This window comes from Patagioenas fasciata, chromosome 23 (genome assembly GCF_037038585.1).
Source record: "Patagioenas fasciata isolate bPatFas1 chromosome 23, bPatFas1.hap1, whole genome shotgun sequence".
Lineage (NCBI taxonomy): Eukaryota > Metazoa > Chordata > Aves > Columbiformes > Columbidae > Patagioenas > Patagioenas fasciata.
The window spans coordinates 2,095,134-2,118,966 of record NC_092542.1 but is presented as its reverse complement, the minus strand read 5'-3'; the positions used below and the strand labels follow the sequence as shown (position 1 = coordinate 2,118,966).

At 44.1% G+C, this 23,833-nt stretch overlaps 2 protein-coding genes and 1 long non-coding RNA gene across 4 annotated transcripts in view; 1 reads left to right on the top strand and 2 right to left on the bottom strand.

Moving 5' to 3' along the window:
* The first annotated feature begins 165 nt into the window (after nt 1-165).
* On the top strand, nt 166-21,030 carry SCNN1D (sodium channel epithelial 1 subunit delta). The gene is made up of 13 exons (XM_065855266.2): nt 166-266; nt 12,900-13,231; nt 13,931-14,183; nt 14,882-15,075; nt 15,648-15,751; nt 16,144-16,307; nt 16,667-16,765; nt 17,198-17,315; nt 17,569-17,647; nt 18,191-18,248; nt 19,006-19,061; nt 19,401-19,476; nt 19,721-21,030. Exons 2-13 carry the CDS (start codon nt 12,915-12,917, stop codon nt 20,129-20,131), a joined length of 1,929 nt encoding a protein of 642 aa, XP_065711338.1. The 5' UTR covers nt 166-266; nt 12,900-12,914; the 3' UTR covers nt 20,132-21,030.
* On the bottom strand, nt 244-18,379 carry LOC139825494 (uncharacterized). The gene is made up of 3 exons (XR_011735568.1): nt 14,295-18,379; nt 12,236-12,309; nt 244-336 (listed from the first exon to the last, which is right to left on the bottom strand). It is a non-coding gene; the product is annotated as an uncharacterized lncRNA (long non-coding RNA).
* ACAP3 (ArfGAP with coiled-coil, ankyrin repeat and PH domains 3) overlaps nt 21,028-23,833 on the bottom strand; it is a 62,797-nt gene continuing 59,991 nt past the window's right edge. For both annotated transcript variants that reach the window (XM_071798342.1, XM_071798345.1), the window contains exon 25: nt 21,028-22,331. In XM_071798342.1, the coding sequence (XP_071654443.1) occupies nt 22,225-22,331 (107 nt within the window). In that variant the 3' untranslated portion in view covers nt 21,028-22,224. The remainder of the gene's footprint in view (nt 22,332-23,833) is intronic.

Below are 23,833 nucleotides of genomic sequence, written 5' to 3'. Positions count from 1 at the left end.
GAGAGGAGTTTTTTGCTCACTCCCAACGCTTTTCTTTCAGGGCTTGTGAAATTCGCAGCTCAGATAATGTTTGCAGAAGGGAATTCGTGCCGTTGGGTTCTCCAGCTGAGTTGCCCAAAGAGTTCGCAACAGACTCATGGCCAGGACTGCACGACTGCAATAAAGGATGGAATGTTTCCAAAAGAAGCCGCCGTCTCCCATGGGAATGATTCCTGTGATGACCACGCTTCCGCTCCAGGTCCCAACAGAGGGCACTGCTATTCCAGGTACTTTTTCAACTCTTCCTTCTGTCTCTTGTCAGTGTCACACAGGCTCTTGTCCACACTTCACTCCCCGCTGTGGGTTTGTGGGGGTAAATCAAGAGCAAGAAAGGGGAAAAGAATAAATGGCTGTGATGTCAGTACCTCTTTATAGTAAATTATTTACTTCAAGATAAAAAGCACTGTATAAATATAAAGTATTATTAGAATGCTGTGTTAGCCTACATGTATTTCACCTAATAAATTCCTCATGCAGTGTAACACATACCTGGTTTTATACCCTTTGACCTGAGACAATGACCTTTTCTTTCATCTGCCATGCCATTTTGTCTTTTTGGGTTTTTTTTTTTACACTGGAATTCCTACTAACTCATCTAAGTCTGGAAATGCAAGAAATGTGTGAACCTGGAGACTCCAAGAAATGCTGAAGGGATATTCCAGAGATCATATTTACACAGTTCCCCAACCCCGAAGTATTTAATACATAAGTGTGTTGTCATTAACATTCCATTCCTCTGTCACCAATGTCATTCCCAACACTAATGACAATGTAGATTGAGGCTTCTCAGAGCGGTTTATTTCTTCCCAGTTGTTTTCCAAGATGCAAATGAATCACACTACAGAATTTCCTCTCTCTGTAAAGCATCCTTAGTGTACTACTATCATGTCTTGAAGGCAAATTTTCAACCTGGGCTTAGGAAGTCACTAGAACTTCCAAATTTATGTTCTTAAATCATTAAGTGCACCAAGTAAATAAATGCATACTGCTAAATTAACTTGGAAAGTAATTAACTCCAGGACAGAGACAACTGGGACAGTTCACTGTCTCATAAAGGTTGGAGTTGTTGCCTCTCAGCAGGATCACATGGGTGGTTACAGGATGGGAAAACATCTTTATGTGCTTGTGAACACAGACCTTTTGTATTATTCTTTATAAAATATGTAGCTGCCTGACTTCTGCATTGCAGAAAATTTTCTTTTAATTCTAAGAAAAGCATTTCAAATTTTCAGGTCAGATACAAATAACAACAATCAGAATTTGTTCTATTTGTGGTGCCTTTGGGTGAGTCCTTTGCCTCAGTTTCTCCACCAAATGAAAGTGGTACTTTATGCACCACTCCACACATGCAGTCAAATGAGTATTTTGAGGCTGACCTTGGAGGACGAAGAAATAATTTGAGAAAGAAAACGCAGCCTGAGGAATGTAGTGAGGGTTAATTAGTGTTCGCATGCGCTCAAATGTAATCGTGTCCAGTAAGTGTGGCCACCAAGCATCTGTTTAGATTGTCTAGAAAGACAGAAAACACTTGGAAGAGCAGCCATGCCTCAAGGCTGCTCAGAACCAAGGATGCTGATGAAGCAGAGAGTTTTGGTGTCCCAGAAAGATGTTTGGTGTGTCCTTGGGAAGCAATTTCACAGGTCCTGTTATCAACAGCCACGTTACAGTGGGAGCAGGAGAGAATCTGACTGCACAACTCAGTGTGTGCAGATGAACCGTGACACTGAGAAACTAAATCACTGTCCCGGGGTCATGTCTGTAACAAAGAACTAACTGATCATGTTTTCCACTGTCTGAGCCTGCATTCAGACATCCCCGACTAATCATCCTTCAGAGATATTTTTATAAGAGTACAGGACATTAATGCTAATGGCTTGGCCAGATTTAGTTCAAGTAATTACATCCTGCCTTCCTGAATTCCCTTCCAATTCCGAGTGCGTACAAGGTGCATCACTTCCAGGTCTAAACGATGAGCAATGTCGCTTGCATTCACACATCTTGCTGCTTTCCTATCTACAAGTAGTTCCATTTCCTCTTTTATTTTGGCTTTCTCATAAAGTGCTGCCAGGTTGGCTTGCTTTTAATCTTTGGCCAAAAGGCAGTTTAGAGATACTGGGAGATATTTGTTCTCCTTATTTTTGTTTATTTGTCCTTCTGAGGGGTTTTATTGCTTTAATCACCATACTGGCTTTTGTGAGTAACTTCCCTCCAGGGAATGTTTTGTCACTATAATGCATGTTTGTTGCATAGTATTACAGAAATATGTTATTATCTAGTAGAACTATATTATTTTGTAGAACTCCCCCAAACCCTTCAATTCCCTAGGAAACTAATCCTCGTCATTTTTTTAATGCAAACTGATAACTTGTTGGTAAATAGCTTCAACAGGGGTGATTATCTGGAGTTTCAGGGAAGGGCTGTGGTGGTTCCCGAGTCTCACTGATTCATTCTTGATCATGAGGAAATCACTAAATTGTTTCGAAGCTTCATTTTTCTTCTTGTGTCAAGAAAGAGCAGTATTATTTATCTGGCTTTACTGGGAGCTTTCACACTTAATCACTTGGTGTCACCTATTGTGAGCAATCTGGACTAGAAATTCCACATCAGGAAGTGCCAAACATAAATCATCATCTTTGTTTTCCATTATCACTGCTGTTCTAGACTCATTGAGTCATTTCGCTTGGAAGAAACCCTCAAGATCATCAAGTCCAACCGTTAATCCAACACTATCACTCAACCGTGTCCCTAAGAACCTCATCTGTGCATCTTTTAAACACCTCTGGGGAAGGTGATCCTGGAGGTGTTTACGACAATGATCAATGCTGTTCATTTATAGGCCAGATTAATGATTAATATTTCCAGGCATCATGCTTTTTGTGATTTACTTCATTTTCTATTGTCTGAATTGGAGAGGCAGCAGGCAAGCAGGTGGCCTTAGGTGACCCAAGTAAAATGACAGGCAATTTAACCTGAGCACTGATAAATCCCCAATAAACTTGCTGAAACCAGGGATTTTTTCCCTTTGATTTCCTCTCCTGGCTGAAGTCAGGCGTGACCTTCTTCATGATGATTGACAAGGAGATGGTATCACTTGCAAAATGATTCTGGCACGTTTCTGAGTCAGAAAGAGGAAAGAAAGGTCAGTGCTCTTCCTTCTCGATCCCGTCGGTACTGGGTAAGGAACTCCATCACCAGGATCTAGTTCCCATTGACCTCTCTCTCCGTCCCGCATTTCCCAAACGGTAACTGTTCCGCAGCCATCAGTGGCCTTCTGATGACATCACCTTCAGATGCAAAGACAAACAGTATGACATGGCAGCTTCTCTTTGCTGTTCATCGCTTTCACTCAGAGCCTTTCACTGCTTCCGCGTGCTCTTTAGTATTTGCCATTTGTATGATTACATTGCTCTTTGTATCCATAGTGCAGCATGCCTGGGATTAGAATGTTATTAAGCTATTACCTTGCAAGATGGACCTGTGCCTTCAAAAGCCTTTATAATGGCTGTGGTTTCATTACTGCTGAACTTCCTTTAAAGCCAAGTAATCTCTACACAGATCTCTATAGATAATCATTCTTCATAGAGATCATTTGCAATTTCATAGCAAGTTTTTGTGTCCAAATATTATTTTTTATTTGTTTAAAATACTTAGTCCTACAGGAAGATCCTGGCTGAGATGATCAATGGTTTGTTTTCCTCTGGTTAATTACAAAATAAGCCTCATGGAAGGGGCTGCTTTGCTGAATTTCTTTGACGAATATGCCTCTGTCTTGACCTAGAAGAATTGTCTCCAGCACTGACAGGAGGAACTGAGCCTTTCAGTGATGAAACATTTGCTTTATAGAGCTTTTTAAGTGGCACAGAGTGTCTGCTAAACTTAGCCTGAGTTGTAAATCCTCGCTCTCCCACTCCACTTTCTGATCTGGTTTTTCCTTTGTGTCCCTGGAGAGAAACAGTCACACACTGAGGGGCTGGAGCAGATGGAGAGCCTGTCAGTCCCCGTGCCATGAGTAGATGCATTCTCTTACAGAGGAGAGAGAATTTCAGAAACAAATATCAGGTAAAGGATACAAGCCCTCGTGATGTACATTCAGTTCTGCAGACCTGCACGGCAAGTGCAAATTACAGCTGTTCTGGATCTGTACACGTCTTTATGACAAATGGTTCTAGAAGTGAAAATAATCTCAAGATCTTATCCTCTCATGCAATGAAGTGAGAAGAAAATCTCTTCTGTTAAGCAATTGCATTGCAAGGAGCTCATTTGATGAGGCCGAAATCCGTGGGGTCTGATGTAGGCAGCACCTTGGCACACTGTTGGAAAGTATCTGCAGGATTGTTAAATGCACAAAGAATTGTCATCTCTTTGTCTGATACATGAGTAAGTAGTGATCATCTTAAAACATCAGATGATATCTAGGAATACCTCTTAAAACCATATTTTTAAATACTACAGTATGACTACAACCCGTCCTGCAATTACCAAGCAGTATCAAAGCAAGAGTCATCACTGTGCTTACATGGCAGCTTACATCACCAAAGCTTTATACAAACACCAATTAGCCCTCTCAACAATGCTGCAAAGTGTCATTATCTCTATTTCAGAGATGAGGCAACAGAGAGAGAGGCAGAAAGATTTGCCCAAGATTGCACAGCAAGAGAAAAGTTCAAGAGTTTAAGGCTTTCAAGTTGGTTTTTCTTTCTCCGTGTTGTGGCAAACTCCGTCCTTGTCTGTGGGTAGAGTTTTGTATTTATTACCATTGCTTTTGCAGTTCTGGTAGGTGGGGAAAATCTAATATCTTCTTGTTACATTTTGGTTGGTTGTTTTTTCCTTGGCAAACATAGACCCTCCAGCAAACAGGTCGTAGACTTTGAACAAACGGGTTGTGAAGAGTTTGCAGACCTTATTTGGGTTTTATATGGTGCTAATTCAGCGAGAAAACATCACTAAGCCAAGTTTATCTCCTTTTGGTTACGAACCATTCCTGATCTAACTTTGTTTGGGGACTTCTGTGGAGAGTTTTCTGTTGGTGCTGAGCTGACAGGTCAGACCAGGAATATTTGTGCTATTCAGGTGGACTATTCACTGCACATTACTCATGGTGAGTCGCGGGTCATGGAAGTCACATGGCAGCGTTTTGACCCTTTGATTGGCCAGTAAAGCTTTCGTGGGCATGAAAAAAAATGAAAAACAAGTGATTAATAGCAAATCTTAGGGCCTACCAGGCAACTACGACACCGTGTGAGTAAGCAGACCCAGACCAGACTCAGAGCACAAAGGCATTCGTGGGTCTCCCAGATAATCTTCTGCAAGTTTAAAAGAGTCAAAAATAAGTCATCTCTGCAATCCTTACATTGCTCTGGTGTTTTGGATGGCCTTTGGCATCATTTAAAGGCTACCAAATTATCTGCTCTTTAGAGCCAGGGAAGCCACAATGCTTCCCTGAGGGTTTACCTGCATTTAGAGGATTATTATTGTGCTTTTTAAAGTTCTCAGCACTGGTGGCCTGCGTAGAGCTGTCTGTATGTTTGCTGTTGGGTCTATGACTTTGCAATTACCGACTCGGGCACGGATAGAGCTGTTCTATGAGAAGGTGAAGGAATTCTTCACAGGTTGCTGATGGAAAATCTAGTATTGCACCCGAGTTTAACCCAAAAAGCATCCATCTAAAGAGGCATGACAGCTGACACAGCCACACGTAATAGCTAGTTTCAGTGACTGATTTGCTAATGACTGTTTTGCCCTTGCGCAGTTTGTTCCCGGTTTCTTCATTCCCGTCCTTCCTAGCTGCCATCCTGTAGAGCCTCTTCCTCTTGTTGACATCTGTTCCAGTTCCCAAAAGGAAAACCTGAAGTTACCGGATTGATTAACCCCCGTGAATTGCTACCAAGCATTGCGATCTCTCTCCTGGGTACCGAGAGGAGAAGAGATCACCAGGGGAGATCTGCTTGCCTGTTGCCAGAAGGCAGGAGCCATACACACTGTCTGCTAGCAGCCTGGACAACTGCCTGGGGAGATTCGGGCTTCGTTTATGATGGATTTATGGTGTCTGTGATTCCAGGATGGTTGCCTCTTGCATGTCCACGGAACAAGAAGCTTTTGCTGGTGTTCTCCAATCTCTGTCAGTCCTAATTGCGTCAGCATTCCTACAGATACCACGTCTGAGCTGGAGTAGGATTAAAACCAAAAAAAACCCACTAGCAAGCAGGATTTCACCAGCCCGTGAGTCTTTGAAACTGGCTGAGGGGTTGGCAGGTCTGAACAGGTGGAACAGCATCTATGAAGCCCTATGACTAAAGAAACGAGAACAGGAAGAGAAGCAAAAAAGCAGGTGATATCCCAGCGGGATGACAGGAGCAGCTACAGACATCTTACTCAGAGAGGTGAGTGAGTGGAAATGAACGCTTGGTCATACTGGAAGCAGGCAGCGTTTTGCTACTGAGGCTGCATTTTTAACCCTACGCGCCTCTGGTGGAGGCTTGATGAAAAGCAGAGGTTACGTGGGGCCTCTTTATAGCAAGGGGGGTAATTAAGGAATATTTAAATGACTGGTGACTAGTAGAATATGCATGTGCTTGTTGCTGCGATTTCTGGGTTTTGTGAGGGTGCGCCTTGCTAACTCAGGCACTGCTGCTAAAGGCAGAGCACGAGGGAGCTCAGCACAGGCTCAGGAGTGTTTATCTGCTGCCTTGAGCAGGTTTGGCAGCCTTTGCAGCAACTGAAGCTGCTTTAGTGAGATGCAAACCAGCGCAAAAGGGACAGCGAGGTACACCAATGCTATCCTATTTCTGCAGGCCTAGCTTACTGTGCTTTCAAGATAGAAATCCCCTCAGCCGTGGCTCAAAGCATCACACGAGCAAAGCAATGAATGTTGGGATTGCCAGAAGAAATGTTGTTGAAAACAACTGCACCACAGAGATTCCAGGAGATGAGGAGAACACCTGAAAAATCAGAGTCAGTTCAGCAACATCTGGGAGAGGATCAAAAGGAGACATTAAGCAATCTTTGAAAGCTCTCCAGGGCAGGGACTGCCTTTGTTCTGCCTCTTGCATAGCACTGAACAAGCACTTGGCTTCATAACACCTCTGAGTGCTGCTTCTTTCTTCTGTAGGACAGCAGAGAAACAATTATGTTCTGCTTTGACAAGATGACAAAGTAGTTCTGGTTAGTAAGAACCAGGAAAAAATATGGGAGGCAGAGCCCAATGCATGCCAATTCACGTCCATACACAGCATACGCAAAGAGGAAAACTGGGAGTTTCCTTTTTCTAGAGTTGCCCACAGAAGTTTGGCTGCCTTGGAGTGGGAGGAGGAATAGACTGGCTCATCCAGTGGCCGTGAAGAAAGCATCAGGAGGGAGGTTCCACAAAACCAGAGGTGGCAAGTCACGGCGATTTCAGAGAGGAACACCGCGTTGGTATGCGGCGTCCCGTGTAAAGAGAGCAAATGTGGGAACATGGTTCAACAGACTAACCTGGAGCATTCCAGGAGAATAAACGCCATTCATGCAGGAACTACTAATGTGAGTAAAGCAAGATGTGCTACAAATCAAGATTAAACTGTAGATCTACAAAGTCTCAAGGCAGGAGGGTACAGGATTTGCTCCATATCCCTTCCAGTGCTAGAGGAAGCAGGTGCCAAAGGCTCCTTGTCTCAACTCACAGACTGAAGAACAAAATAGCAGAAAGAGCGGGGAATCTCTGGAATACACAGGCAAGCTGAGGAATAATAGACCATAATGAAACAAGCAAGTGTGAGAGAGCACGATGATGTGAAACAAATGCAGCAAGGGAGAAAGTTAATAGCTGAAAGTGCGTGTGGTTAGTGGACAGCAAATGACAGAGAAGTTTGCAGGATGGGACAGCGGCAGGGAAACCTGCTACAGGTCGGGGGTTTGATGTGTCATTTCAGTTTGCTAATTTGTTTTAGGCCTCTCAGTGCAATTTTCAACCAACTGGGAAAGTGTTAATGAATGAGTAGCTAAAGTGTCCTCTCTTGTTCCTGTGTAAGACAGAAATGGGGTGATTTACATGAAAATCACTTTTGTCTGGTGGGTCAGCCTCACCTCACTGCAATTCGGTGTTCTGACAAGGAGTCCAGACAGCACAGCACCTCTTGTTCTGGCCATTTAAAATGAGATTGGACAAAATATTAATATTTGAGCATCACTGAGCTTTTCCAGTTTAACCTCTGTGACTTTTTCACTCAAGGCTGTAACAATAGCAAATGCAATTAGGGGCTGAACATTCTGCATGCCAAACACGGTCTGTATTGTTCATCTGCTTAGTGCCTGATAATAGCCAAAGAAAGATCTGCTCTGCAGAGAGCACATGTGCCAGCTGTAAGGAAATATTCAAGGATAAAAAGAATTATTGCCTGGTAGTAAATTTCCCTATGTGTCAGAGTCCATTGCGCAAGGAACTTTAATTCACTAACTCTTTTGCCCATGTGAAGTAGCTCAAGTCTCCTCTCTCCACCTGCAGGATACTCTCTGTACCTTTTTCCTGTTACTCTGAGCTGATGCTGATACTAGGACATGCACATATTCAAAGACACATATGTACAGTCATGATTTGTATTTCTGTTTCAGCAGAGTGGGTGAGAACTGTAGCATCCATGCTGAGTATGCATGATAATCAAGGTTAGTGCAGAGCCAAGGGTCAGGAGTTTGAACAGTTCCTTTAATACGCAGCAGGAATGTAAAAGCTTAAAAGCAAAGTGGCAAGATTCCTTAATTTTGTTTACTCTCTTGGTCAGCTCATGGGATGTGATTCCATTAAGTTCAACTGGGGAATGAATTACAATTCATGGAAAGGGGTTTGAAGGTTCCCAGCGTGGGAGGCATCATCCTGCAGAAAGCAGAGCGTGTGTGCAACCACCGAGTTCTGCTGCTGCTACGCTGGGCGTGCAATATATTTACTCCTTTCCTCCATCACATCCTATGAGCACTCAATTTTCTGTCCTGCTGAGAATAATTATAGCATAGCCTTTTGCATGACTTCCTCATGACTGTTATCTCCACAGTGTTTCTGTATTTTGAAAGAAACACCAACTTTTTAACCAGCATAGAAGTTCTCTTCCCCTCCTCTCCCCTCCCAGTTCAGGATCCAGGATGGCAAACAACCAAGTGCAAACAGAACTGGTGTCTCGTTTGAGGGACGGCAGTGTCACTGTGTCCAGTTCTTCTCCATTTCCTGCAGGAAGAACCCGTGGCAGGCCCAGGAGGGGCCGATGTGCTGCCAGGAGCCTCCGCACTGAGCCTGCAGCCATCATGAAGCAACAGATTTTTGTCTTATGCTCATTGTGCAATAGAATTGTCAAGGATTTTTTGTTGCCATTTTCTATTGCACAATATAAAATTAAGAGAGAAAGAAGGGTGGGGGACAAATGGATGGGACAGAATTAGGTTTTCAGGGTTCTGAGTTTTTTAATGAGGATTTAACTACTTAGCTCTTCATCTATCAGTGACGTGTAGCTCTGCTGTAGCTGTTCATTCAAGGGCAAATTGCCTTTTTTTAAAGAGAAGTTTAATTTTTACACCCCAAACACTGGCTTTTTAAACATATAAAACATTTTCCAAATATTTTTGTGACATTTCCTTTTAACACCAAAGACAAAGAGGAGTAAAATATGTTGATAGCAGCTGTTTAGTAGGATTCTGAACTTTGGAATAACCGTTTTAAAATTTGAGATTAAGGTTCTAAATGGTTCGTTATTCTAAAACAAAATCCAGCACCAAGCAATTGTTAAAGATGTGAACAGGACTGCGATCAGTCAAAATCAGATTAATTCCTTTTCCTTCATCTTTGTGCTTTCTCCCTTGTTTTTGAATTTGATTTCTCAAGAAATTTCAATTGTCTCTGCAAACGAGAGTATTTCACAACTGCCAGCGTAACAGAAAATCTGGTTCCAGCCAATTTTAAAGGGCAGGCAGGAGCTCTGCTGCTCTGATTTCGAGCTCTAAACATTATCCGTATCCAGTGAATTAATATTTTCACGTAACAAGCTTCTTGCAAAACCCTTGCAGAGCTGTTTTCCAGCTGGTCGGATGCCAGGACTAATTATGCAAGCGATCCGAGGTGCTTGTCTTTTAGCAGTCCCAGAATTCCGAATCTACTTCTGTGTTCCTCTTGCAGATTTTCACAAGCCTTAACTAAGCAGTGTTACAAAACGGGGTGTTCCGATCGAAATCAAGCGTCACGGTTGATTTAGTGTATTCAAGTCTCAACATCTGAAGAGTTAAACCCTTAGCGAGTAGGGGATACCCCACGAGAGATGAGAAATAGTCTTGGAGAAGCAGGAAGAAATCCAGTGCTGTGTGTGCCATAGACTGAGTAGCTGATCATTTGAGATTACACCGAGGTATGTAATTCCTCAAGCACACCTATGGAAACCTTAATGGCTTCAATTACTAGTGATCATGCAAGCCTCTGGAAACCGGGAAAAGAAGGCAGAAATCTAGTTCCTTGATGGGAAGAGCTCAATGCGGAAAGAACCTTATAGGATCCGTGGTTACCTCCCTAGGTATTTGTAGAAATCATGGCTAAAAAGCTATTCTAGCCATTAAAAAAAGAAGACGCACCACCACCACTCAAAACAACTTTTAGCTCAAGTGTAAGCTTCATGTTAACTTGTTAGTCCAGTTCATTCACTTCCTATTGTTCCCTGGATCATGCTTTGAATAATTTCCGTGATCTGTTCAAGTCCTGCCCCTTTTGATGTCATCGATTGGATCCATATAGACTGGACAGCTCCAATGCCGCGGGGAGAAACCCGAGAGCTCTGGACCAGGACTTGCCTTCTGGTGAGGAGAAAGCCGAAGGCTGAGTTTAGTGCCTGCTCTAAACACTCAGAGATAGAGTTTCTGCCAAGGTACCGTGGGATGGTGGTTTGCAATTTGCTCTTGATTGTTTTACTGTATATTTCTCTCTCTATATATAGATATTTATATGTGCTTGAGATGTAGATATAGATACCTACACACAGGGTTAAATAATTGACTACATGACATTCACGTATAAGTGTTTATTATGGTTTGAGCATCAAGTTGCTGGATATGTGACCATATACTTGTGTGCCGTTGCTATATATTAAACTTCCACTGCCATTCTCATCACCTGCAGCCTCTCTCCAGGCACTTACACGCACAAGACGGGCAGCTGCTCACATTTTCTTAAGTCCCAGGGTGTAAATGCTGTGTTAAATAAATTACTGGTGGGCTGATTTGGGAGACCAGTGGAGAGAGGCTCTTCTGTTGCCTGTATATGTGTGTTTTGAAAGATTCACTCTTATTTTGCATTATCATGTGGTTTTTTAGTAGTTGTTTCAAGAATGCAGATTCAGATGGTATGAGCTAACTAGCTGTATAGCCTTAAAAACCAAATCAGAATGTCTGGAAACTGTCTGTGAAAGCCATGGTTTGAATGCTTACAGGTTTGGGGGCTTTTTATTCAAAATCAAACACTTTTTCTATGTAGAGATTTGATGTAGAATTCACTTCTGGTAACTTTTCCCTTTTCTTCCTGTCTTTCTCATTAAAGCAAGGCTGACAAGTGAGATTAATACAACAAGAACAAATTAAGTTGCCCTGGTTTAGTCTCACACAATTTTCATTCCTATTTTGAAATACCCTACATATTGAAGGACTCGTTCAGTCTATTTCTTGACATACACTGCAGGCTTATTTTCCTTTTTTCTCATCTAAATCAAATGAGAAAGAAATAATAAGATAAAGGTTGAACATACGAATCAGCTTGGGCTTCCTGTACTTGTGCAGTGGTGAGTACATCTAAAATCTGATGGTCACTGTTTGTGTTTAATTATAAAAATATAAAGGGGGTACATAAGCCTCTGAGTTAGTTTTGTATTACTGTTAAACAAGATCTTTGTTGTTTTGATTTTTATTTGGAGTTCAGGTTAGAACAATGTGTTGTACTCAGTAAACTTCTCTTAATAGCATAATAGGTGGGGTGATTCACAGAGTGCTGTAATGTTGGAAAATCACATATTGCACGACTTAATGTCATGTTCAGTAAGTGGAACTACGTCACCATTAGTCTAATGCCCCAAACTGGTACTAAAACCGAGGAGGGTGTCCTGAGTCTGGGCTGGCTAAAGCATAGGAGCATAAATAACATTCACACTTTCATCAGCATAAAGTCTGGAATTATCTAGAGTAGCACAGTAATTGTTTTACTTACAGTGACAAAGGAGATATGGATTTTGATGCCCAGTTGTGCTGCTCTTCTCGGGTGATTTTCAGTTTACCTCCGTTCTGCAGAATAAGAGATCATACAGCAGAATTTGTATCTGAATCTTGATTTGCCACTTTCATGCACTTGAAAGTTGGATTTACCCTGTTTCCTTGACATCAGGATGAATCCATATCGCTGGTTCTGAGACAGCCTTGTCTCAAGCCCATAGGCCAACGTGTTTCACTAGCAATACGCTCATAATCATTGATCAGTTCCAGATCTGTATTAACTCAGGGTGACGCACCCTTTCAGAGTTAACCGTTGGTCCTTAGTGTTCTTAGAAAGAAGAAAACTACACACCCCTTGGGCTGCAGACTTCTCAGCAGCTTGTGGATTAGTCACTTGGGCTTTGCATACACACACTAACAGAGAAGTCATCATGTGAGCAGGGTACAATCCTCAAGCTACTTGAGGACAGCAGCACACAGAACTTTTGACCTGTTTGTCGCTTCCTGGTGTCCAAACTCTGGATGACGAGTGTCACCTCACAGTTATTTTCAGCTTTTGATACTAACAAACTCATCAGCGCCCTGTCTGACAGAGTCCAGAGATTGGCCATAGTCTTTCTAATGAGGTAATAACATTATTGTGTTTTCTTTTTACTGAACAGAAACAGACGTAGAGGATGGAGCAGGAAGTGGCAAGAGAAGAGGAGAAGAAAGAAGGCTTGATTGAGTTTTATGATTCCTTTAAGGATATGTTTGAGTTCTTCTGCAAGAACACAACGATCCACGGCACCATCCGCCTCGTGTGCTCGGGCAGCAATAGGATGAAAACAGCTTTTTGGACGCTGCTTTTTCTGGCCAGCTTTGGCATGTTATACTGGCAATTTGCACTGATGTTCAGCCAATACTGGGCCTACCCTGTTGTCCTGACCATGTCAATGCATTCAGAGCCCAAGATGTTTCCAGCTATTACCATCTGCAATCTAGACCCGTACAGGTAATTCGTTCTTCCCCCTTGACTCTAGTTGTGTTTTCTTCAGGAAGGTTCAGCAACCTTCTGGCTGCAGCCTGGAGGAGGCTGGAGGCAGAGAGAAGTCTCTGCCTGACAGAGGTGGAAAAGGACTATTGTTATTTCCAAACTGGTTTTAAGATAAGATCTTGTTGGGAATTGTGCAAGAGCATGTAGCAGTTTGTTTCGCGCACTGAGTCAGGATAGAGGGAACTCTGCCTTGTGACTTGGTGCAAGCTGCTAACTGATTCTGTGCCCTGATAAAAAACAGTCTTTCCCTGAAAAACATGGGTACTGCGTGTATTCATTCCTAAGTAAAGCACTGATCTCTGGAGTGGTGCATGCTAGAGCTGATTCTGCTTGGCTTCCAATTACATAGCAGAGAAATTATGTAATGATGTCCTTGGAATAATTATCTAATTGACTAGTTTGTGCAGCTGATGCTACAAGTTCTGAGGTTTTTAGTGGAGGATCCAGCAACTAAAAATTAAGCTACTGGAGCTCCTAATAAACTTATTGAAATTAGGTATGCAAAATATAGGCACTGTAATTGCTGCCTTTTCTCACACAGGCATCAAAGTCTGCAGAGACCTTTCTATAGATGCTGTGAGGGTACATAAAGTAAAGTGATTTTGTGTGATAGAAACGTGAATGCTCACAAACAGCTAACATTTCTGTTCCTTGCAGATTTGAACTGGTTAGCAAACATTTGGTTCAACTGGATCGCATGGCAGAGGAATCTATTACTTTTTTGTACGGCGTCAACACCTCAGCCAGCTTATTCCACATGAATGAGAAAAATGTCTATATAAAAGACTTGTCAAACATCAGCAATCTCAGCAAATCGAGCTTCAAGCTGAGCCAGAACTTCTCCCTCTTGAGAATGCCTGACTACAGTAACATGTCAGGGAAGAACCATTACAGTGTAGGATTCAAGCTGGTAAGCACATGTCTTCTCTTTGAGCTTTTCACCCAGTTATGGACACAAGCAGAGAGGACAGGGCAGGGGGGAACCCTCTGACAGGGGAGCCTGGGACCCATCCCAACATACCTGAGCAAGCAAGCAGGAAAAGCTCACAGATGGTGGCCATGTCCAACCAAGAGTTCAGCTCATCAGGCAAGATCCTGGTGATGTGGCAGGTTTAAGTTGAGGCCAGGATGTTGGTCTGCTGGTTCAAAAGCATCTGTGGTGAGGCAGGAGGACACCAGCAGCTCCACAACACAGACCAAACAGGCTAAAAGTCCTGGGCTGAGCTTAAATATGCTCCTGGGCCAATGGAGCGAGGGTGTGGGTGGAGGTCCCAGGTGAGGCTGATCAGGCCTAATAGGACCTGATAGTGCAGTCAGGGCCCTGACAAAGCTCTCACTATGTACATTGAAAAAAATGATTGAAAAAACAGATGGTTTCATTGTTGTGTAGTGACAGTTTGGAGGATGTTTCAGCAAAGCCTGTCCGTTTAACAGTTTATGCTGGTTACTAGGACTCTTGTGAAGTGAAACAAAAGCAACATCAATGATCTTGCACAGCCCACCCACTTGTAAAGTTCTTCTGGCAGTGACAAATTCAGCAACCAGTGGCAGCAACAGGCTGTCATGTCCTGGCTGTGCTCAATGCCTCCCTCTCTTGTTTTCTTCCAGTGCAATGCCACGGGTGGGAATTGCTTCTATAAGACCTATTCGTCTGGGATGGATGCAATTCTCGAATGGTACAGATTTCACTACATGAATATCATGTCCCAGCTACCAGTTATAATCAACATTTCCGATCATGAGGAGCAAATAGAAGATATGGTCTACTCCTGTCAGTATGATGGGGAGCCCTGCAGACCTGGGTACGTTACTTCTTGAGGCGCTGTCATTTCAGCAGAACTCAAGGACTTGGGAGACAAAAATGGAGCCTACACTGCCAGGCAATGCACCTCGTGGGGTACTGTCAGGCTTAGCCCTTGTTGGAGGTTGGACTCAAAGAAAGAACAGCTTTACGTGGCCATAGTGTGGGGCTAGGAACCTAGAAATCAGCATTCTGCTTTTCCTTCCACCACGTAGACTAAATTTTTCCCTGTGTTCACCCAGCTCTTCTCACAAACTCTTACAAACTGCTGGGATGTGAAGGCCGACTTGGCCGGGGAAGTTCAGCGTGTATTGGAACATACAGGGAAAGATTTAGTCTGCTTGGTGGAAGGAAAAGCAAGTCAGAGCTCTAAATGTGAGGCGTGTGTTTGCCGCTCTGCCTGGAACCCTGGCTGAGCAGTGACTTGCTGTGCACCTGATTTTTTCCTTGTCTCCAGTGAGTTAACGACTCTTTCCCATAGGCAGTCCTGTACACACACAACACATCCTACAGAGAAGTAAAAGTATTGCTACACTCATAATTAAAACCCATCAAAATCTCTCTTGATTTCAGTGACTATGTTCACTTTCACCACCCAGTCTTTGGAAGCTGCTACACTTTTAACAGCAAGGGAACAGACCCTTTTTGGACAGCTACAAAACCAGGAATTCCTTACGGTGAGTTGTTCGGCAAAGAGTGGGAAGAAGAGCTAAAGTTAATATAATTTGGCTGTAGATTAAATATGTCTTCTATACATACTGACATGTAGCCCTCTCTTCTAGTCTGGTGGCACAAATTATTCACTATATTTGCTTGCTTCCCTCACCACATGTACATGATACCCATATCAGCCATATCTTAAAAACAAGCAGAATATTATTACAGATTTGGAACAGGCTGGTGCGATTGCTGCCTGACCACTCTGACCACCAGATCTCTAAGGAAAACAAATGGCTCTTCTGTGAGCTAAACCAGCAATTTGACCAGTGCTGAGGATTCAAGGCATAGTGGTGTTCCTATTTTAGCCCAAAATAAGTTCTCGTATGCTTCCCTTTTCCTCGGTTTGCAGGACTTTCCCTAATCCTGAGAGCTGAGCAGAAGGATCACATCCCACTCTTGTCTACGGTAGCAGGTGTGAAGGTCATGATACACAACCACAATCAGACCCCATTCCTCGAGCACGAAGGCTTTGACATCAGACCAGGAATCGCAACAACTATCGGCATTCAGCAGGTAAACCCTCAGGACATTGGGGCCTGATTTGTTTTACACCGAGACTCTTACACCTCATTCCAGCTCTGCGCAGGGGGCTGCATGTGTATATTAGGATGAGAACGAACATTCAGAAGTGATTTAGTTGTTTTGATGTGGTGAGTTATTTACTGCTTGTCCGCTGAGCCGCAGTGACTGACCACATGCTACCTTTACCCTGTAACTTTATATATTTTATTAGCAAGTTATAGCTTGGCTGTTCACATATAGTACTCCACTTCCTGTCCTTTATAGGATGCTCCATGCAGTTAAGTTCAGATGGTGATGGCTAGACCCAATTAAAGCTCCTAATCACCCAAGCCTCTTTTCTGTGTCCACAGGATGAGGTGAATCGCCTGGGTGGCAATTATGGGAAATGCACAACTGATGGCAGCGATGTGAATGTTAAACTCCTGTACAACAACTCCTACACCCTGCAGGTATTGTCCGAGCGGCTTACTCAGAGTAAATCGATAGCAAACAAGTCATACCTTACTCTCCAGGGAGCTTTTACAAATCATCGAGTTCATTGCTGGAGAGAACAGAGAGATTCGTGCCCATCTGGAAAGAAGCTCACAAACAGGGTGTTACAACTTGGAGTGTGGTTTTGGTTCTAGATGTTTGGGCTGTTTAACTGAGGTGTTACTGGGCATAACGAAAGGGAGCTGGGGAAGATTCTGTCTCACTGAGTTTAATACTGTTTTCAGAGGTAAAGACAAGGAATGAAAAGTGAAAACCTGTTGCATCGTCATGCTCTGGTAACGGCTGGTGTCTTTTTGCAGTTACAAAATCTGTACATTGTCCTTTAGAAGCTGGAACGCACTCGAGAGTTTCTGGCTTATCCAATCTGTTAAACCTTCTTTATTTCCCAGGCTTGTTTGCACTCCTGCTTTCAGCACATAATGGTTCGAAAGTGTGGCTGTGGCTATTACTACTACCCGCTGCCTCCTGGTGCCGAATACTGTGACTACAATAAGCAGCCTGCGTGGGGTAAGAGTAAAAAACTACTTCCCACCCCTGCCTGCAATACTCACTGGTTACGTGACTCCTTAGATCATCGCCCTTCTCCTTATGCCTGTTTCCTGCTTTTCTCCCATCACTGAATCCAACCTTTCTGTGTATTTACACGGATAGTGAACCCAGGTCTCTCTGAGGGCGCTGTGTGCTTGCCAAGGGCAAGCGAGGGCAGAAGTTTTGGTAACCTTGCATTTTCTGAGTGTGTTCCTCCCGTTTCTTTCCCCAGGTCACTGCTTTTACCAACTCTACAACAGGCTCAGAAATCATCACCTGAATTGTTTTGACCAGTGCCCCAAACCTTGCCGGTAGGTCACGAAATTAAAGCACAAGGAATGCCCAGCTTGCAGGGGATTTTCTGAGCAAGATTTCAGTTTGATGTTTGAGCCCCAACGCTGCAAAAGGAAAAACATGACAGCATTAGACAGATTAAATAAGAACTTTGTGTGTGCATGACAGCAGAGAGGAGAAATGGTTTTCATCACACTGAAATATTTTAGTAAGCTCAAGCCAAATCGTTTATGTCATTTTTCAATCTATATTACTTTTCTTGGTTCACCTTTTTATTGTAGGTCAGAGTTAAAATGGAAAGACGTAAGTCTTTATATCAAATATTTTGGCTTTGAGTGCATCAAAGAGAAGTTGTCAGGATGTTGAAACCATTCTAGTTTTGCTCCTGATCTCAACTATTTTCAGGCAACCTCTGGTTTTATTTGCTAGGTTGACTTAAAAAGCTTTTTCCAAGGTTCTCAGGAGCTGTTTCTGCTTTGGGCAAGTAGCTACCATTGCCAAACTCCTTCACGTATTCACTTTTAAATGCCAAATCGTAATCTCCATTTGTATCTTATCAGGGAATCGCTGTACAAGGTGTCAGCTGGGACAGCGAAATGGCCATCAACCAAGTCTCAGGTACTCCATACAAACAACTGCTACCTTTGCTGGGTACTGCATTTACTGTGGCTGCTGGAACATTAAAGTTAAGGGTGAAAACAATGACTCAGCAGCAAGAGAAGTGGCAAATAAATCAAACTGGTCCAAAACCTGGGCCCAAGGGAATGACCCTGTAGTTAAGATGCCAGACTAAGGTGCTCGAGAGGTACATTCAGTTCCAGCTCTAATCCAAACTTCCTCGTGACCTTAAGCAATTCACCTCACTGCCTCAGTTCCCACCTGCGAGATGGAGTTACCGACTTGGTGCTCGCGGTGGCTGTTGCGGTGTCACAACTCATGACTGTGGGTGAGGAGCTGCAGGGCTGCGATGGAAACTCATGAGTCAGTGGGTGACTTCTTGCCATTGCTCGTGTTCTGACATTAAATGGCCATTCACGCTGTGTGACCAGCTAATTAATTCATGTGAAACAGGTGATAATGTAGATGTAAATACAACTGACACATTTTAAAAGAGGAAATTATTTGGTGGGGTTTGTCATTAAAGGGAGCATTTAAGAACCAGAATACTACACACACTGAAAATATCCCCATGTACTTCCTAGCTGTTCTGGCAAATATAGCTACTGCTTGATAGCTGTCACTGTATGTCATAAACAAATCAATTACATCCTTTTCATTATTTGAAATAGCCATTTTGCTGCTTATGAAATGTATATTTACAAAATATTAAACATATATAATATTAAACCGATAACAAACCTGTGCTCTGCTGCAGGACTGGGTCCGCCAAGCCCTGAGGCACCAGAACGGGTACAACTCCACCAGCAACAGGTCAGTCCCGGCGAGAAGGTGCTGCTGTTCAAACTGTGGATTAACTCCTCCTCCGTGCAGAATTCTAGATGTTAGACTGGAAAGGGAGGACAAGACAAAAACCTAGAGGGTCATCCAATAAATTCCCCATCTTTCCTGACAACGCTGTCAGAGTCACTTCTGTGATGTTTTTTCCAAGCTCATGTTAAACACCCTCAGGAAGAAAGTTGAGTGAGTGGTGAAATGTATTTCCTGCCAAGCAGTGGGCAGAATGGAGAGCAGAATGCCAGCTATACCTTCCAGTGGGTGACACCATGAGGACATCCCCCCGGTGCTAACTGCTCCCTTTCTGCCCCGCAGGAAGGATATTGCCAAGGTGACCATCTTCTACCAGCAGCTGAACTACCAGTCTGTGAACGAGTCCCCTTTACTCTCAGTAGGTTGCACTACATCAACTCAAAACATCGTTAATTGTCGTTAGTTACGGGTGTGGTTGGAGGGAGGATTATTTACAGCCCCCAAGATGGGATGGGATTATTCTTCTTAAGAAAGAGACTTAAAGAATTCACATTTTACGCAGTCAAACAAATGGCAACTGACCTGCTGGCAATATGCGATAATTTCATGTTCCCAGAGCTCTGCTGGGTTTGCTAAACACAACCCTTTGTTTCTTTCCACAGGTGAATCTGCTTCTGTCCAGCATGGGAAGCCAGTGGAGTCTCTGGTTTGGATCCTCGGTGTTGTCTGTAGTTGAAATGCTCGAGCTGCTTGTGGACACACTCGTCTTGTCTCTCCTCTTCTGCTACCAAAGCTTCAGGGCAAAGAAGACGCTGAAAGTAACTCAAACTCCGACCATCCCCAGCGTCAGCTTGGCCTTAGAAAACTACCGAGTTGTGCAAGAAGAAGCTGGAATAGGTGATGATTCTGCTCAGCCTCACCCGTCTGGAGCGACTGTTGCCATGAAAAACAGTGACCTGCACCTTCAGCTGTTCTCCAGCAAGGTGGAATTGCCAGAGCTTTGCCCAACCGTGGTGCTGAATGGATTTAGACACACGCAGGACAGCGCTTCGGAAAGGGAACCGAACAGCTGAGGATCCCTTTGTGTGCACAAAGTGGGGGATTGAAACTCCCGCAGCGCTCTGGTGCTGTCACAGAGGTCACAACCAGAAACGTTCTGGGTCCACGAGCTGTTAGCACCTCCACGCCACACTGCTCCTGCAGGTTTGGCATTAAACCATCCATGTGTCCTGGATTCGGGCATCACACCATGTGCTTTTGTTCCTAACGAGTATCCAGGGAGGGGAGGACTGTACTGCTGCTCTCGGGGACACTCAGAGGATCCTCATAGAAAGCCTGTTTGTCGCTTTTTAACTTTGAAACCCTTGTGAGGAAATGAGGCCGTGGCTTCAGACAGGCCCATCTACATTTCACACGTGTACTCCAGCAAAACATCGGCCTGGCCGGTACTGGAAGCATTTCCAATAATCCAAGGAGCGGGTGCTCGTATCAGTGTTGTCTGGAGGATGACAGAGCCTGTGATAACGAGAGGGGGCTCTAATTACAGCTGTGTATCCGAGACACCTCTCCTTAACCTACCGCTGTTGTGTTTTGAGGACGATGCACTGAATGCTGCTGCTGAGATGCTTTTAGACTTCACCCAGGTTATTTCAAAGAGGAAAGGAAAGAGAAGTGGGGTCGATAACTTTTTTACGTCACAGACGAAGCATCTGACTTATTTAGAGGATTAAAACAATGCTGCGTTTTTGTTGCAGTCCGTTTATAAATAGAGACGGTTTAATGTTAATATTTGACAGTAACTTATGTGTACATAAAATAACACGTTTATTTTTGATGATGGTGTTTGCACAGAAGCATTTTACTCTGTTATAAACTTGTTTATGACTTTCTGTAGAAAACGAGAGTTAACACGAAACCAGTGAGCTTTGTTTTGTAACTTTTTTAAATAATAAAACACTCTGAATACAGACTATGACCGGGAGTTCAGTTCGACTTTGTTTTGCCTTCAACCACTATTTGGGTTTATTACTGCATAATTGTTCCTTCTAAGTCTTTTTCAAGATGTCCAGACCTTACTTGCGGAAGCCTAAATAGGAACAAATCAGGAGAAGAGTTTTGGTTGTCGACACAGAGGTGGGATCCTCATAGCAAGGTACAAATCCAAAGTCCCGTGTGTTTCCTGCTGCAAACTGCACGGCAGCTCCTGTGCAGGTGTAAGCAGCACTTTGTCAGACAAATGACAGATTTTAAACCTTCTCGTACCAAAGTGCTTCACTGACTTGTAATGATCCAGAATCAGAAAGAACAAGGAGATGTATGTGACTGTAAACAGGACTCCTGTCTTTATTCTCAGTTCACAGGTGCTGTTTGCATGCGGGGTTTGTTTTCACTCCCACCCTTTCAAAAAATATGTTTCTTCTACCAGAAGATATATTACATTTCAGCACATCATAGTTTATATATATATACACATATAATTCTGACAATGCACTTGATTATGTCGTGGTGCCTATACCTGTATAGGCCACACATAACCTTTTATTATTTTGGTGTATAATAACAAAAAAATGACAAAAATAATACTGAAAGCTGTGCCTTGCAGAAGAGTCCAACCCTCCTGAGACAGGGAGCCCGGAGCTGGATTCTGGTTCAGTATTGCTGTGAAGTCTCCGTAGAACCGGTATTATATTTCCCGGTCCACGCTAAACCGACGTCTCAGTGGTGGAGGGATCCTCAGAGGTGACACGCAGCAAAATGAAGGGTTTTACCAACATTTTTGCAGTAGGTTGGGTTTGGGAGCACTTCAGGCTCAGCGACGCACTCAGTGCTCAGGACTTACCTGTACTTCACCTTAGGGACGGGTGCTGGTGCAGCATTGTGAACGTGAGCATTTGCATACACTCAGAAATGGGAGATTCTCCCAGAAATAGCGACGTAGAAAAGGCACTGAGAGCTGCAAGATCAGCCTAATTAACTTGAAGCCGCATTCATGTGCTGCAAGGCAAGGACCGAAGCCTGCGGTCTGAACGCATCTGATTCTGGAATTACCCCCAGAACGTCTGTTCTGCACTCGGGGAGCAAAAGCCCAGACCTGGCAAACCTGAGAATGTCTTTGCTCAGGAGCTGAGCTCAGCTTGGCCGTTAGACCCGCTCAGCCGCTCAGGTTTTATCGGCAGGAGTGGCTGAAGTGGAGGCTCCTCCGTTTGAGTTTCTCCGGGTCGTTGGAAGCCATGTGCGAGAACTCCCGGAAGATGTCCAGGTACGTGGCATCTCCTGCAAAAACACACAGGGAGAGGCATTAGTCCCGGTATTTTCGCTTTGCTTCGATGCTTCCCACCCACGGCGCGTGGTGCATCAGGCTGCTTTCACTCGGAACTCCTGATTTCATCTGGGTATCAGACACAGCTCTGTACACAGAGCGAGCCCAGCTCATGAGCCTCAGAGGTTCTGCTTTGCCTCTCCATTCTTTGCTAATAACATCATTCATGAGCTCGCATCCATAAACCTGCTCTCAAAACTCTTGCATCGCAATCAGATTGGGGATAATTCCTCCTTTTAATATTAGTGGTACTTTTTCCCAAAGCTCAAGAGACAGCGGGGAGGTTTTAAGGCTTGGAGGATGGAGAAAATCTGGAAGCTGAGTGCTCAGAATCACAAATGTCTTTCATTGTGCCGAAAGCTCCACGTGGTCAGGAACACGGGGCTTGATATTAATTTGCTGGGGACAGCCTTCAGCCTGGAACAGGGGTAATTTACTAGTTGTTCGGCTTTTCTTCTGGCAGGCAGAGTTGTCAGGGCTTGTTGTGGCAGCTACAACATCAGTCACCCTGTGCTGGAACAAAACAACAACCTGTTGAAGGCACCATCGGATAATAAAGCTCTCCGTGACAGCTGAGTCAAGCGAAGGCAAAGAGTTCAGATGTCCCAGCTGCGGTTCGGTGATAGAATCTCCATGCAGGAAGGGCTTCAGATTTATGCTGCAATTCTAGAGATAATTAGGCACCCGCATCCTGTTAATTGCATGTCTGTTTGTATGCTTGCTGCTTGGTGTTCTAGGGCAATTTTTAGCAGGGACCGAGCTCCTGAGCTCATTTTTACCTGGTGATGAACCCGCGTAGCCACAGGGGAAAAGATAAGTGGAGGATCCCAGGTATTCACACACACCTTTCGTCTTTTGTGTTGGTTCCACAAAGCCAAGTCGACCGCAGGGCCCAGCGCAACTTCATATTGGGTCACAAACCCTGCAGGGGGTGTCTGAGAGCAGCTCCTGCCTGGGCCACCGTCCCCAAAATCCCTCCAGCTGCTCCTTCCGTGCCAGCTGGGACAGGTCCCTCTGGCAACACCGCGTCCCCTTCCAGCCCCGCTCATGGGCGAGCACACCCTGAGAATTGTCTCTTTTCAACCCAAAACATCTTGAGAATCTTTAGTTTTCAGCGTTATCCACACATAGATGGCAAAGGCTCAGAAATCGTCAGCAAGGCTCTGACCAGCATCTGCTGATTTGCAGGCACAAAACCAACTTGACCTACCTGTGAGCTGCTGATTAGAGTCACCCAAGCCCCCCCTTACCTGCTGGGACTCAGCCCGTTCCCATCGTCCCCGCCAGTGCTGCCTGTGCACACGAATCTGAATTTACCCTGAATTTATCCAAATCTGACCTTATCCTGACACCACAGGGACTTGTGCCTTGCAGCCTGTCTGACCCCGTCCCCTCCCAACAGACAGACCCACCGCGACCCACATTCTGCATCTCCATCACCCAGCATCTCCGCCTC